The sequence below is a fragment of the Apteryx rowi genome, unplaced genomic scaffold, assembly GCF_003343035.1.
Source record: "Apteryx rowi isolate R43461 unplaced genomic scaffold, aptRow1 scaffold_25, whole genome shotgun sequence".
NCBI lineage: Eukaryota > Metazoa > Chordata > Aves > Apterygiformes > Apterygidae > Apteryx > Apteryx rowi.
In genome coordinates this window covers 686408-702199 of record NW_020448863.1, presented here as the reverse complement: position 1 = coordinate 702199, position 15792 = coordinate 686408, and the positions used below count along the sequence as shown (strand labels likewise).

General features: G+C 37.1%; 1 protein-coding gene across 1 annotated transcript in view; it reads right to left on the bottom strand.

Moving 5' to 3' along the window:
- The window catches only part of PIK3C2G (phosphatidylinositol-4-phosphate 3-kinase catalytic subunit type 2 gamma), a 211999-nt gene that overhangs the window by 72241 nt on the left and 123966 nt on the right, over nucleotides 1-15792 (bottom strand). Inside the window, exons 18-23 of the mRNA XM_026066913.1 lie at nucleotides 14778-14958; nucleotides 13291-13398; nucleotides 10908-11000; nucleotides 8551-8680; nucleotides 6259-6395; nucleotides 3268-3437 (exon numbers count right to left, since the gene is read on the bottom strand). Coding sequence (XP_025922698.1) covers nucleotides 3268-3437; nucleotides 6259-6395; nucleotides 8551-8680; nucleotides 10908-11000; nucleotides 13291-13398; nucleotides 14778-14958 — 819 coding nt within the window. The remainder of the gene's footprint in view (nucleotides 1-3267; nucleotides 3438-6258; nucleotides 6396-8550; nucleotides 8681-10907; nucleotides 11001-13290; nucleotides 13399-14777; nucleotides 14959-15792) is intronic.

Sequence of the window (15792 nt, the reverse complement as noted above, 5' to 3'; positions counted from 1 at the left end):
AATGTGCCATGAGCTGGACTGCTTCATTTCTTGTCATCAGATTTTAGACTACATAACACTGACTGAAAAGATATAGACGGTGGTGCTGGAAATGACTGGCAGTGGACAGGATGAGACTGCTAAATTTAGGATTAGTTCAGTTAGCACCAGCTTTAGATAAATCTCTTACAAAATCGAAGAAACCATGGAAGGTACAACCACAAGCAGACATCTTTCGCAGCATTTGATCACTGTGCCTGCTCCCATATGATTACTTGGATAATACTCCACCTATTTCAGTAGGTAGTGGGTCCAAGACGATTGCCACCGAATACTCAGTAGTCAAAGAACAGCACAGTCATGAAACTACGCAATAAATACTTATTCAAGCAGTTTGAAGTGTACCTGCGGAATTCACTGCTTTAGGGGAATGTGGGGTCAAATGCTGTGGCTGGATTATAGAACAAGAGAAGTATAATTTTATCACCACTAACAAAACACTTCTAGTAAGACAAAAAAAAAAAAAGAAAGATAATGAAATCTCATGGTTCAGTAGGAAAGTTCCCAGTGGGACTTTGGGAATAATTTTCCTCCCAAGCACCGTTATTACAGCATTGGCTAGATAAATCATATGTCTCCTTCCAACATTTCTTCTGAAACATTAGTTCCTAGATCAAAGCAAAGATAGGTTATTACTACCATTTAACATATTCACTGCACTGTGAAGGTACGTGGCACTGAAAAAGACAGAAAATTACTGATGCCTCTTCCCTCTCAAATCAGTAAGAGCTGAGCTACTGGTTTCCACCTTGGAATCAAAACCGAGCAGATTTACTGGACACCATTTAAAGATGAGGGCAGTTAACTAATGAGTTAACTAATCTCTTGTCAGCGTGTTATACAATCATGAATGCAGAAATTATTGTGTCTGCCTGAATCGTATCAGCTTCAAAGGGCTCTTTTCAGACTCATATTCTGTAGAAACAACCACAGCTCATGCGTGACAATGTGTTATTCTCAAGGCTGCCGGGTATCTTTCACTTTATTTACATTAGAAAAAAGGTTCCGTATGCAGAATACTGGGGAGGGCCTAACCTTATGAAGCTTTATGAGGAGTAAGAGCTGGTTAATAGCAAAAAGCACGCACTGAGCACAGAAAATGGACAGCTGTGGCAGGAAAGTCATCTTTCTGAATTTGGGAAAGGAATGGCCATTATAAACACTACAGATGGGGACTCTTTTTCCTTAATTCATTTGAGTAGCTTGTGTTTAAAAAAAAAAAAAAAAAAAGGCTGTTTTTATGATGTGTGTAAAGACCAGTTGTATGTATAGGGATTTGTATCAGATGCTATTCATTTTATAAAGCCACTTACAGAATTTCACAAGGATATATTTAGTGTTGACTATAAAAACCCCCAAGGGTCAGCACAAATAATTCTAAGGATCTGAAAGCATTCTGCGGGAGTGCAAGGAACTCAAATAAAAATCTAATATAAGGAGCTGTTAAAAAAACAGAGGCTAAAACTGTGTCAAGGATTTGCTATGAGGGAATAAGTGGACACAAATAGCACTGAAAATTTCAAATTTTGAGAGCCTGAAATTTGTTGTAAGTAGAAATGCAATATCCCTACATCCTTGTGTTACAAATAGCATTGCATTTCTTGAAGGCACATACAGCTCACGAGAAGTACAGTCTCTAACCTTGTAGCTGCTCAGTCACATGTAGGTGTGGGGGTAAGACAACTATTGTCCTCTGATGTTTACAGCCTACAGAAAAAGCGTGAGTCCTAGTTTGACTATGGAACTATAAGGGAGCTAAGTGAAGGGCCTAAAACATATTATCATTTTATTTTATTGTTAAAAAAGTAATATACTGCATAGAGAAACAGGAAAAAATGTCTGCTGTTTATGGAAATGACTAGGTTCTCTAAGTCATTTTCACAGACTTAATAAGAAGATGTAGTATCACTGAATTGTAAAACAGTAAAATTAACATCTATTACTATTACTGCTATTACATAATTTCTGTTTAAGTTTGGAGGCTGTGCCTCCCACTATATTCAGCTGGTCATATCTTTTACTCCCACTAGATAATTCTCCCCTCGCACAAAATTACTGCTCAAGGAAATTCCGGTTAGATTCCAAAAGCAGCTTTGCTGACAGGATGCAGCACTTGAGTCAGAGTGAGCAGGAGTATCTTTTTATGATTCTGTTCTGCATTATTCTTTCCACAGCAAATAAGTAGGATTAAGGGAGCATATCCAGAATGACTGATGATAATTCTGAGCACTGCAACTAAATCTTTTGACTGCCTGTCTTAGAACTACTTATTAGCCCCATCAGCTTCCCTCATATCAACACTCCCACACTGTTATTTCTGTCTAAAACTGAGATTGTCTAAAATAGTCACAGAAAGGCCAGCTTAAAAAAAAAAGAAAGAAAAAAGAAAGGCATGATTAACTCAAACTGATTCATTCTGGGACTATTTCTGGAAATTATTAGGGAATGTGGAGGAAAGACCCACACCACTCATCTTGTCAGTACTTGGGATCATTTATCTGTTGTCTGCACTACTATAACATTTTCCTTGTGTTTTGTGTATACTGACATTATCCTACCTATCCCAATTCATTCCTTGATGGCATGTTTACAATAGGAACTAGAATACATGACTATTCTCAGTGTTTTCCCTATGTATATCATGGGATAACTATGTTATAGACAGATACAACAACAAAAAAATCACAGTCTTGCTTAAGTAAAATCAGATATTTGCAAAATAAATGCTGACCTCAGTGCGGATGGATGTAAAACTCAAAAGATGATAAAGAGGTTGCAATTTCACCCAGTGAGAGAGAGCACAATTGATTCTCCAGGTCTATTTGGAAAATGTGGTCTCTTCTCTGAATACAGCAAGAAAGTCATTAATTAGCTAAAGCTATGGTTTTGGAGCATTCATCTATTAAAAAAATCAGAGTTCTTTTGGCACAGGCCAGCCCTTACTAATTCTGGTCACTACTGAACTGAATCTAATTCAAACTTCTGACCTAACAAGAATTTAGATTTTTGTAGACTGAAATGGGGATCTCCAATACCTCGTCTTAATTTCTCTTTCAGTCATTCCTATATTCTTAGAGGTTTTGTGAACAGCAGAAAAATACTGTTTGAGGAACTTCAGGAAGAAAAAATGCATGATCTCATTTATATTTTTCATGGGTGCTGGTAAGGCTGTGAATTTTTCAGAACACTGTTTTAAAGCTTACTATATGTGTTACTATAGATACCAACCTTCTTATGCCTCCAAATGTCTGTGCGTGACCTAAAAATCTTCCAAAGTCTATATGGAACATGTGCCCAGCACTTGTCAGCATTATGTTGTCATTGTGTCGATCACAGACTCCTAGGATGAAGGTAACAACACACCAGCCAGCACAGGAATAGAAGAAATTTCTTATTGCCTAGTTAGTAAAGTAAAAAACACTTACTGAAAATATAGAGAGACATACTTCTTTGTGACACTAACATGAAAACCAAAAATCGTGAATCCTACAAATGCTATGCATTTAGCTAAAATTTAAACACACAAGTGTTGTAAGATTGGTACTCAAACAAGTAGTAAGCAAATTTCAAAGGCTCAATGCAACAACAGTTTTATGCACAGCGCTTTCAACTTGTGATTTACAGACACTTAGAATTCTGTGGACAACTTCTAAGGTGAAAGGCACCTAAGCAAAGCAAGCTTCTTGTCAGGAAACTGACATTTTCTATTTAGTAGCCTGCATTTATATTGTAAAAACAGTGATGATCCAAAAATCAGAAGAGTTGGAAATCCATTAATTTAATCATTTGCATTGCAATTAAAGTAGGTTATTTTGCACAATTGTTCTGTGCCTACATGCATCTTTTTTCTCCAGAACTCAACTGCCTTTTTCAAATTCTAATTAATCAAGTCTCACAATATCCCAGCCCAAAGAATTCAAGCCCATTTTACAGAAATGAACAGAAACAAAGAAAGGTTAAACCATTTTCCGTTCAAAGCATCCATGAAACCAAATAGAGTATGGGATCAAACCTAGTGTCATGCAGAAAGACCCGAGAGAGTGATTAATCCAAAAACCAGTCTGACTGTATTACCATGGCATTCTGTCCTGTTTAATATAACCTGCTCCTCTGACAAGCTATTTAACATGGTGGGGATGTGTATTTCCATGTCTAGTCCGCTTCTTGTGCCTAGGCTGGCTCATTCAGATCTATCTCAGGAATCTCTTTACAGTACCACCTTACTCTGGGCCAATAATGTGCCCATGGCATATGTAGGAAAATGTGTAAGCTAATGATCTGCTCACTAGACACTTGCTCATAGGCCGATTCCAAGTTTTCTGCTAATTTCAGTGGGAAATATTTAAGAACTGCAAGTTCTCCTAACAGAGGAATCTACCAAATCTCTTTCGCAACATACCTTTTCAGTGTCCTCTCACAGGAGAGAATTATTCCTGACTCAAATGATGGTCGGTCTTATACTCCAAAACATAAGGAATGATAGCTCTTGCCTTTTTTTTCTATTCTTACCTACTACAGTTTAACAACCATAAATGTAATTCTTATTCAAAAGTCTGAATTTCTCATGAATCTCAATCACAACGTGATTCATTTATATAGAAACCAAAACAATCCTAATTTTCGTTTATTTCATTTATTATGTTTATTATGTAGGACAAAACCTACATTAATCAAGGTAAATAATTATTTAGGCACTCTGGTTTTCCCTGCAGTTGCAGAGTGCCACACGCAATGACTGATATGGACAACAGTACTTATGGAGTGCTTAGCCCACAGTCCAAGAGTTTGGTGAATTTTATGTCTAACTGTACTACTTGCACACTAGACTACTTTGGATAAAGCACCTAATCTTTCTGTGATTTTGTTCACCCAACTGTAAAATAAGGATATGGGAGCTTATTCTGCATGAGTTTTTTGAGCACCTCAGATACAGTATTATTTGAGTAAAAAATTATTAAGAAGTCAAAGAAAAAGGTTCATTCAGCAGTGAGTGCAAGATAAATGTATAGTAGCAATTTCATGCATGTCCTATGCAATCAGAGCTGACTGTGTTTTATGTTTAAAAAAAATTGAGAGAAAATGTGTAGCAATTGGTTTTAGAATATTCCACATATATGTTACTTCTTACAAACAGTAGCAACAGCAAGAAGTCAGGTTTTCAAATCAATAATTAATAGCTATCTCTCTTTTCAACTGAAATGTTGGCTGCACTTTTACCATAATACTGTTGGCTGCATTTTTATCATTAATACTGTAAACATATAAACTTGTAAAACAAAATGTTCTATTCAAATTGTTTCTGTTGAACTGAATCAAGATCATATATTAGGAATCCAAGTGGTCTTACTGAAAATGTAGATGAACAAACACCCATGGAATAACTACTGAAACACTAAAGTTTGTTAAACATACTTATGCTAGAGAGTTATCTGTCTGCTAATCACCACTGACAAAAACACCTCATTTTTCAGAGTGGTAAATACTCAAAGCTCCCCTTTACGCTTCATTTAAAATTCTGGCTACTAATCTACTGTGGACACAGAGAAGGGTTCAGAAATTGACCCAGCAACACAAACATTAAGAAGTTTTTTCATGGACCTTAGAACATGCTCAGCCAACAAATAATGAACAGAAGTGGTTCCTTTCAAAGGAAAGCCTCTGATTCTGTAGATAAAATTTCCCAATTTCTTGGTTTATGCTTAATGCCATGTTGCATAAAACCAGCTGTATTACATGGGATCCCATAAGGTGATGCAACAAGCATGACATATCATGACAAGCATGACATATCACATGAATAGGTAGTTTCAATAAAATACAGCTTTCTAAAACAGTGGGTATAGATACGGGCATTTCCAAATACACGAAAGCCACTGAGACTTTGCATGAATTATACATAAAATAAAGGATCTAGCCAGCTAAACCGAAAAAATAAATACATTTGGGTTCAATATTTACCTTTTACTTCAGCTTCTTTTCACTTCACTAACATCTTCCAAAACATCTCTATGACACATTGTTATAGAAAATATACTAAAATGCACCTGATCCAGAGCAATATCTCCTTAGAAGGAGGGTGGCATTTAAGGCAATTCCCTAGTTTACATGTATGTGACTGTCCTGAGTCCAAGTCATTTGTTTTTGCTGCTTACTGCCATTTGATTTCTTTCTTCTCGTGGCAAAACATGAAACGTATAATACACTTCATTATGTTGTTACCTCTTGGTAACTTGATTCCAAAGGATGGTGGTGACGGAACCATTTTTTAATTGTGTTTTCTTTCAATGGTCCGATCAGCCCAGACTTCCTGTGGATCTTGGCTAGCGTGGTAGCATCTGGCACCATCTGTACCAATCCTAATCAGATAGAAGAGAGTTCACATAAAAAGCCTGCAACTTCAAAAAGATATGAAGAGCATCAATGCATATCATATACTGTTGGATCATTCCATGCAGAAAAAATGCAAGCTTAGAAGCCTACAAAATAATGAATACAATAGATAAGATAGATAAGAATTTTTTTTCTCTTTTTCTTGGAAAACAAAAAACAAAGGACACTTAATCAAATTGAAAAGTGGCAATTCCACGAGTGACAAATAAAAATGCCAATAACCATACTGTGGACATAATTCCATCAAGGTACCACCAAGGCCAACAATTTAACAGGATTCAAAATTGGTAGAACATATATGCAAACAATAAAAATCTATAAAAAACAGGATCAGATCTTTACTGTTAAATATAAAATTATTTCACATGTGCTTATTGTCAAGAATGCTACACCCATTTTTTTGCAGTGTATGACGCTGATCACAGCTGGGAGAAAAAATACTAGGGACTGAAGAAATTAGTTTGATCCAAGATGACATATACTGGGTCTTTGAAATGCAGGCAGAATCAAAGCATTTTGCAATGCTTCACTTGAATTCTATGCCTCTATAACATGTACTTAATTCCTTTTTTGGGATGGAGACCTGGCTTGCTAGCCTTCCATCACTATCCCTGCTGTGTGCGACCCCTGGCACATCATCCTGCATCCCTGCATTACAGGAAAGATCTTCCCTAAAAATTTCAGTTGGTGACAGGTTCCCCCATAATACCATGCCTGGAAAAGCAGCATCCTACCAGTGTTTCATCTGCTTTCCACATTTCTGATCTGCTTGATTTTTTCAAGTGATTTCCATGCTCCCATGACTACATGATTACCATCTCCCACCCCTACTTGTGTGGAAAAGGTTGCTCATGGAGTAAGTCATTAGCCTAGGACTGGAAAGACCTGGGTATACAAGTATACCTGAGCACAACTGTCCTGTCTGACCATAGGCRCATCACTTAGTCATTTTACCGTTAATCACTAGATGTAAATCCAATATATTAAAATTTCTTTGACTCATATGGAAAGACATTGTGAGGAAAACCTGTCAGAAGTTGAGAGGTTTTCTGCTATTACGGTGCTGAAAGTAAAAGACTGTCAGACTGAGAAAATTATTTGCAGATGTTCCCTATATCTTTCTTAGCAAAAATCAAATTAAGTGTTAGTATATCAGAGAGACTATAATACTATGTTCAGAAATACTATTCTTGTGTTATTTGCCTTTGAAGCAGAAGCCTTCAGGCTTTGACTCCCATCTCTACAAAGAAGGGAGGAGTCTTTTTCAGGTCTCATTAAGCACCTGTCACGTGCATGCACCCATCTATCCTTCCTCCTACCTCCTTTGGATCCCTCATCCTCTCTCATTTTCTCTGCTTTGTGGCTCAGAGAGCAATAGACATTTTTTCTGTTTTTCTTTTTTTTGGCAGTTTTTCTGTATAGCAGGTAATCTGGATACATCAGTCTTCTATTTGTGCTAGAATTATTTTCAGTAAAAGATCCGGAGAGTCAGTAAAAAAAAAAGTTGAGCTTATTGCTGTCAGTAAATTTTTTAGCAAGCAATTGGCATCCCTGCTATAGCTCTGTTATAACAACCATAAAAGAGAGAAATAAAGCTTTCAGATGAGTCAGACCTGCCCTTAGCAGCATAAATAACAAGAGTAAAATTTCAAAATCAACACTGCAAAGTCATCATCACTTGTCTACAGGTTATTTTCTGTAGCCACATGTATCTAGGTTCATTTAAGCATCTAAGTGTGATCACACTAGATTACAAACTTTAGTAGCTATGGCCACTTTTCTCCAAAGCTCTTCTTTTGCTGTGGGAAGTTACTTTTAAAAATCTGATGCAAGGTAAGGAGGTTGAGACTTCTGGAAAATACTAGCCTAGGGTGCTACAAAATTCAGTGAGTTTGGTTGTACTTCTTCTGGACAGGAAGAATGAATAAATAACATGAACTTTCATGCAAATGTAGAATTTAGGGCCCAAACAACTGAAGTTCTGAGCATTCTTTTTACTTTAAGGGGGAAGATAAATAAAATATCCATGAAAATAAAGGCTGAAGGGAAGATTTTTGCATACCACTGTTTACATGAGATACGAACAATGTAATACAGGTAACCTTTTTAATCTACACTGACCTTGGCCTTTTCCTGTAGATAAACATCTATAAATGATCATTTGCATATCCAGTCCCTCTTGGAGCCAAATGCTGTCCATCGCTCGAATAATCTGCAGAACTAGCATATCCTGACGTAGATCATCCCCCATCTGTGAAAATTGCACAAGAAATCCAAGTTTCTCCTTGAATCCTGCACAGAGATAATTTCCTATTTCATTTGGATTTTTTCCCACGCCAAAATAGCTACATTCGTTTTACAGTAAATCCCTTCTGTTTTTCTTCAAAGTTGCTACTTATCTTTCTGTGTCAGGAAGAGGACAGAATAGACGACACACATAGGCAGCAAGAGTTTTGGCAGCCACAGAAATGTTAACAATTGATCCCTGATTAACTGCAGCCTTTCTGCTTATTACTCCTATGTAATTATTAGAGGTTGAAAATTTAATCCGGAGGTAGGATCCTAATTTAGTTACATTTTAAAGTGTACCTAATGCTAGATCCCTCTTCACAAATTACAGCATTTTGCCTAACATTAAGCTTCACAACTTTGTGTTTGCAGCAGGCTGAAGGGGAATAGTATCATGAATTTATATTTTATCCATGACATGATTCATATTCAGTTTCAAACAGCCATGCAGTGCTGACTGCTCTCCCCATGGAATCAGTTAAACAATAATCTTAGTGAAATCAGGCTTTAATTGTAGCCACAAGAAGTAATGAAGAGATTATCTTCAACCATGTCTGGGTAAATGGCCTGTGAAAACAAAAATCCTGCTTTTTTGTGCCCCCCACCCCCAACGTCTAAAACATACGTGGCTTTTGCTGGTGTTTTTAAGCTTTCCTTCAGAAAGTCCTTCATTAATTTCTTTCTTTTAGTTACATTAAAGTGCTTTGTTCTTTTGTTGTATTCTTTTTACACAAGTATTCCAAGCTACAGACATTTACTACCATTAAATGAGTACTTGAGGGGACATAAACTCTCTTAAAAAAATAAAATTCAAATCCTTTTTTTTCCTTTAAAACTAATCTTGACTCCAATTAATTCTTCTGAGTACCTAGCCTGAGAAAAATTTACTTCTCTCCACAAAACTTCTCTCCTTCCCTCACGCATACAGTTAGTAGACAATTTAATATAATATCAGTGCTTATCATTTTACGCATGCTGTATCCACCATGAACAAGCAATTGAACTATAACATCAGTAACGGATGCCTTAGTCTTAACACAAGGGCTTGCTCACAGGAGAAGGTGATGGCAGCTCTGCAACACTCCTACAACAATTAGACAGTTGGCTGTTCTTGAACAGTACTGGGCAGGGGAAAACTGTCTAGGTAGAGCTATTGCTAGTGTTTAAATGCTCTGTGGCTGTGCATTTGCTAAAATATGTAGGAACCTGCTTATTTGACTTATTGATTCCCAGGTGAAATAGTGTAAGAAGCACCTTTCTAAATGTTCAAAAAAATTAACACGTAAGCCTTCCCCTAGCATACCTGGAGAGCATACTTCTGTTCCTGAGATTCACAGCTGCTCTAAGGGTCAGTTTCATACAGGATGGCCTAGAAATCATTTTTTTTAAATCAGTTTTTAGGCTTCCGGTTTGGCGCATGACATACCAGAAGAGGTAGGAACAGTATCTTTGCTTGCCAACACTGACCATTTTGCATCCATAACCCATTTTATTATTTTCAGTGCTCTTCATCTAAAAATAGTATCCACTGTTCTGGAGGACTTTTGCTCCTCTTCTTTTGGAAGAGAAGTAAAGTTAAATTAAATGCRTTGTTTTTTTGTACATGGATGAAGCACTATCCTGAACTCTGAAGCTTTGAAGGTGACGAGTGGAAAATAAACCAGAGAAACTCTGAGTCAGTTCCTCCAACTAACTGAACAGAGGTGACTAGAGGGGTAAAGCTCCTCTGCTACCTGCTCTGCATCCTCTGCAGGTGGAGCTAGGTTCTCTGTAGCAAATGTGATCTCTGGCGCTCTGGTTGTTTGACTTGTTAGAGATGTATGGACAAGGCTACTGGATTCAGTCATTCTGAACAATCCTTTCTCTGGGACTTGACTCTGAGGTCAGTAAATAAACTGGCAAATAAACTAGGTTTAAAATATAAACTTGATATTTTATCCTGGTTGTCTGCACTAAGAATCTTTTTTTCCAAGAAGTCATTTGTTTCTCTACCAATCAAAATGTTGAATGCTTCAGTGTATTTCCTCAGCGTATTCCATTAAAAGTTCTGGTGTCAAAAAGGATTATCAAAAGTGAACAGCAGAGCCAAACCAAACATTCTCAAGCACAAGGACTGAAATCTAACTTGGGTGAATTTCAAATCAACATTTTGCACATAAAATGAATTGAGGATTAAAGGAGTAACTTACCTTAAAAATAATATTGATGTTTCCACTGGGAACATTAGCATTGATGAAGGAGATTTTTAGTGGGAAAGCATTGGATGTAAAATATGAACATGACTTCAGGGTAAAAAAAAGCAAGAGAGAAGAAGAAAAAGTGTCATATACACAAAACATCAGGCTAATACAATGGAACATTCCTCCAAAAGCGGTACCATCTTTAAGTACTGCTCAGTAGCACTGACAATAAAAATAAATAGTTTTTGATATTATTGACTGTTCAATTGCATCAGGCAAATGAGAAACTCTTTTTCCCCCAACAATATGCCTCACTAAATAATAAGATTAGATGAACAGATATTTTCCCTAATAACTGTTTTGCATTTTCACCCAGGCCTATTAATGCTAAAATTTGGCTGGGACTGGGGTATTGGGTGGACAAAAGTGTCTAAGACTGATCTAATGAGAATCTGCAAAGCATTGAAAAGCCTTTTGTCCTATTTTTTTCTGCAAAAGGATTGTCTGATCCTATAATCCTTATGGAAGAAAATAACTTGCTAATTTCAGTGGTCACCTATATTTGGCTGAGGATGCAGGAAATTCTGAAAATCACCATCTATTTTATGTGGAATTTACCTTAATTGAATCTAAACTCTGACCCTCATACCCTATAGCTCCTTCCACCTGAAGACATCGAAGGGCTTAAAAAGCATTAATGAACTAAGCATTGCAAATCCTGTGTGAGTTAGGTTAGTATTATCATCATCATAAAAAGGGGGGAAAAACCCAAGGACAATGGTAAATTAATAGCCAGGTTTCTCAAAATAATAAACACCCCACAGCAGCTACTGCTATCATTACTGGGTTGAGTGCAATGGGGGGATAATTTGAACAGAAACGCTACCAGATACAGCTGTCTCTTGCTTTTCATCCAAATATCTCAAAGCATGGTACAAGCACTCAAATATTGTCTCAGCCACACCATACTTCTGTAATATACAGTGGCTGGTATTGATGATGAGATGTTGACCCCTGTGGAATTTTGCCAATTGAATGCTTGAATAAGTGTTTGAAAGGTTACTGTAAGATATTGCATTAGTGATAGAGCTGGGAAGAGTCCTTACTACCAGCAGCATCAATAGATGATATTGAAATAAATTATATTTAGGTTATTATAAGCACTTCCAAAGTGATAGTTTCCATGATTATACTGACATACAGTTCAGTCAAGAAGCTGCATATATTTATAGCATGATAATGGTTTATAATAATATAAGAAAAATGAAAAAAAATCTCTCTTCATTTACTTATACTTAAAGATTTTGTATCAGTGTAGCCAAGCTGGTGCAGTATAAATAGCATGACTTTATATAGTGAGATACCTTCCCATTAGTCATTATTTCCAAAAAGCCTAAAAGCAGTGAGAAGCAGCAGGCTTCAATTTCTTCTGACTTATATCATCCACAATTGGCCCAAACCTGTGGGGTGCTAGAAGACCTCTGTTCTGAGAGACGCCAAGGCTGAACAATAATTATTTGAAGAACCACAGGTCAAAGAGAGCTGAAGGGATCAGCACCTCTTAGCATCAGGTCCACTAAGGATAATGAGCCAGAGAGCAAAATTAGAGTGCAAATTGCTGTAATTAGATAGCTAAAACTGATAATATGTATGGGTCTGCAGGCTTGTTTTTCTTGCTGTTGGATACCTTTTCCTTCTCCAGAATTGAAGCAGCTTTTCCCTGGCATGATATTATTTATGAAAACATTTCTAAACAATGAATAACTGAGTCTTAGTACTGTGGTCAAAATAAAGGCAAGTAACATTAAATAGCATTGATATTTCCTTTACTTAAAAGTCATTTTTAATAAGGGTTGTAGACCTATGTAACTCTTACTGTGAATATTTAACATTCTAACAATTCTCAATTATGTGTCTAGTCTCACCTCAACAGAAAGAGAAYGAGCTCTAGACCTTTAGCTGCTCCCACCCTTGACAGGGGAGACTCCTGGATGAGAAAAACCTGCTATCAGGAGCTACAAAGGCAGGATGGTAACCAGGCCTCAGCTCCAGGAGCCAGGTGCCCTTGCCCATCCCAAAGGCACAGTGCTGCCAGCTGAGCTGCAAGGAGGCTACCCAGCATTTGAAATTTGTGCTGCTGCTGCCTAAAGTGAGATGTGCCTGCTACCCCCACCCTAGCAGTTCCCTTCACCTCTGCCTCCAGTGAAAGCCCCCAGTTTCAGGGCAGATAGGCTGAATATCAGTTTACCAGATGACTCACACTAAATACCAAACTGTAAGGAGATACGCAGAAATGAAAATTGTAGGATTAGATCCCAGTCCATGCAGCCTTTCACTCCCTCTTCCCTTTTATACTAAAAATAATGTAACCCATTGCATAAGGAAGACTTACATCTGCCTCTATGCCTTGCACAACAAGTGCAGGATTCAGGGGAAGTCGACAAACTTTTACCTCCTGGAAGAACTGCTGAAGTCTGTTGAGTTCCATCTTTAGCACCTCCTGCAACATATTAATCATTAAGGCAATGTGAAAGAACACAACAGTAGTTTTTAAGCTGTTCACTGTCCGGCTATATTTTAATCAAACAATACCATTTCTGGAGATCGTAGCATCCATGTAACCTTATAACAGCTAATGAGGTCACACTGAGGTACAGTTATAAAGAATAAGAACTAATACACATTAATCCTTTTGCTGCCTAGATGCTCTACCAGTTCACGCTGTCATGTAGGTTCAGATTTGAAACTCTTCATTAGGGGCTCATTATTATTGCACCTGCTCTGCTGGGTCTCATGTCTTTTTTTTGCCTTTCTCGACAACTTTATAATTTGTGGTTTGTTGCCTCAGCACTGCACTCTCCCTCACCTAACTGTAGGTCTGTTAACAGCAAGATTTGGGAGTTTCTCAGTATCATAGTAACTACAGCCTTGAAATTAATCTCTAAGGTCTAAATTATGCATCAGTTACATATAATGTGGCACTGCTACTTCTTTTTCTTAAGATGGATCTTACCCTTGGCCAATTTTTTGTGTCTTTTTATTTCCATATTTGTTTTGCTGCTCTCAGTAGCAATACTGAAAGTTTTCGAAACATCTGAAAACCTTTGAGTCCTTAGTAAGGCAAAAAGAATTCATAATAACTTTCATAACAAACAGCAGTGATGGGTCTTATTTTTATTTGGCTTCCTGGTCTGCCCAACTGAGATCTCAGCAAGAAACAGTTTTACACATCAGGTAAATAGCAACAACAGTTGTCTTGCAAACTTAATAGATTTGAACTTGAAATGTGTCCATGCTGTATAAAAACTGCACCCACTGGAGAAGAAGGCTAAAGCTTTCTACTGCCAGCAATGCATCTCTGCAGATATTCGTGCAGTATTAACTGCTGAATGCTACGTTTGAGATATTAAGTACAGTCAACTTTGGTTGGCTTTGTTGGGAAGCAAGGATATTCAGCGTGTCAATGAAAACTCTTGGCCTCCCTCAAAGTTTTCAAGAATTACTACACCTTTACAAGGCATCAGATATTTTGGAATGGGGCTTTAAATGTAAGAGTTCCTTTCAGTAAAAAGTTAACCAGCTTTGTAGCCACTATTTCTGACCATCTTGAGGTCTGGCTGAGAAACCATGGATGAAGGAATTTAAATGGGTTAAAAAATGTGTTGGCCTCAAGGGCTATGGTAGTAAGACTTGGCTCTTTTGAACCATGTGTTTTACATGTTTGCAGAACAGCACAAAATTTTAAAAACAGTAGTTGAATCTTGGGTTTACTTATGCAAAGGGCATTATAAGGAAGATATGTCACCTTGGAAAAATTAAAATTACCTGAACAAATGTAGACAGAAAGGGAGGTATTAAAAAGCATATTTTTTAACAAACCTTTCTTTTGGGGTCACTGGCAGTTTTTACTTTTTCAGCAATGTCTTCCAGAATCCTGATAAGTTTTCTCTCCTTGGCAAACTCATTGTTCAGGGTTTCTCCAGCACAGAATTGGAGAGCAGCCAGTAGTTTCTGATACCACATTTTGAAATGAGCTTCATTCTGGGCATTTTTCAATAGCCTGAAGGGAGGAGGGGAAAAAAGAACCCATGTATCTAAAATGGATTTTTATTTTATACCATCCCTAGCTGGAGCAATAAACGCACTCCAGACTAATCTGTATTTGGTGACTTTGGGCAGTTTAGCAGCAGAGAATGAAAAAAAAATGTTGTTTATTTGTTGGCAGTACTCAAGTTCCATTTGATAACTAATGAGACTGCAAGTGTGTTGAATCAATAGGAGCCTGCCATTTCTTATTGTAGTTCACAGCACAGTTCCTACATTGCTTCTTATTTCTTCAAAAAATGTTTAAGAAGGGAAAATAAGTTGTATTTTTTGGAGTCTAACCTTAAATATATACAGGCACCTCCATTCTCTTCCTCTGCCAGTATGTTTACACAATCAAGCACATCTTTCAACCAGAAAGTGCATTTAAAGACCATTTTGGTCTCAGAGGTATCATCAATTCCATAAGCTTTCACTGTTTTAAGTTCAGGAGACATTTTTGAAATTGGCAATACTGCTAAAATAAGTGAAACGAGCCTATTTTTTTCCTTTCTTTACTGATAGGTGTTGGTCTAGAGCAAAAATTCAGCTTTTAGTTCTACTGAAATCTGTAGAAGCTTTGGGACTGGAGTTATTATCAACATGAGAGTTAGATATGAGAACTTAGACATATACCTGTTTTTTCATGTTTACCTTATTATCTTCTCTAAGCATAAATCCACTTGGGCCAGGAAAAGAGCTGTGGATTTTAGGTTTTACTTAGTTAATCAAACTGATCACTGGGGAATTTTTTTCATTACTGAGGGCCAGAAATTTTTTTACACCTTTGACTTATTTTTGTGAGTGTAGA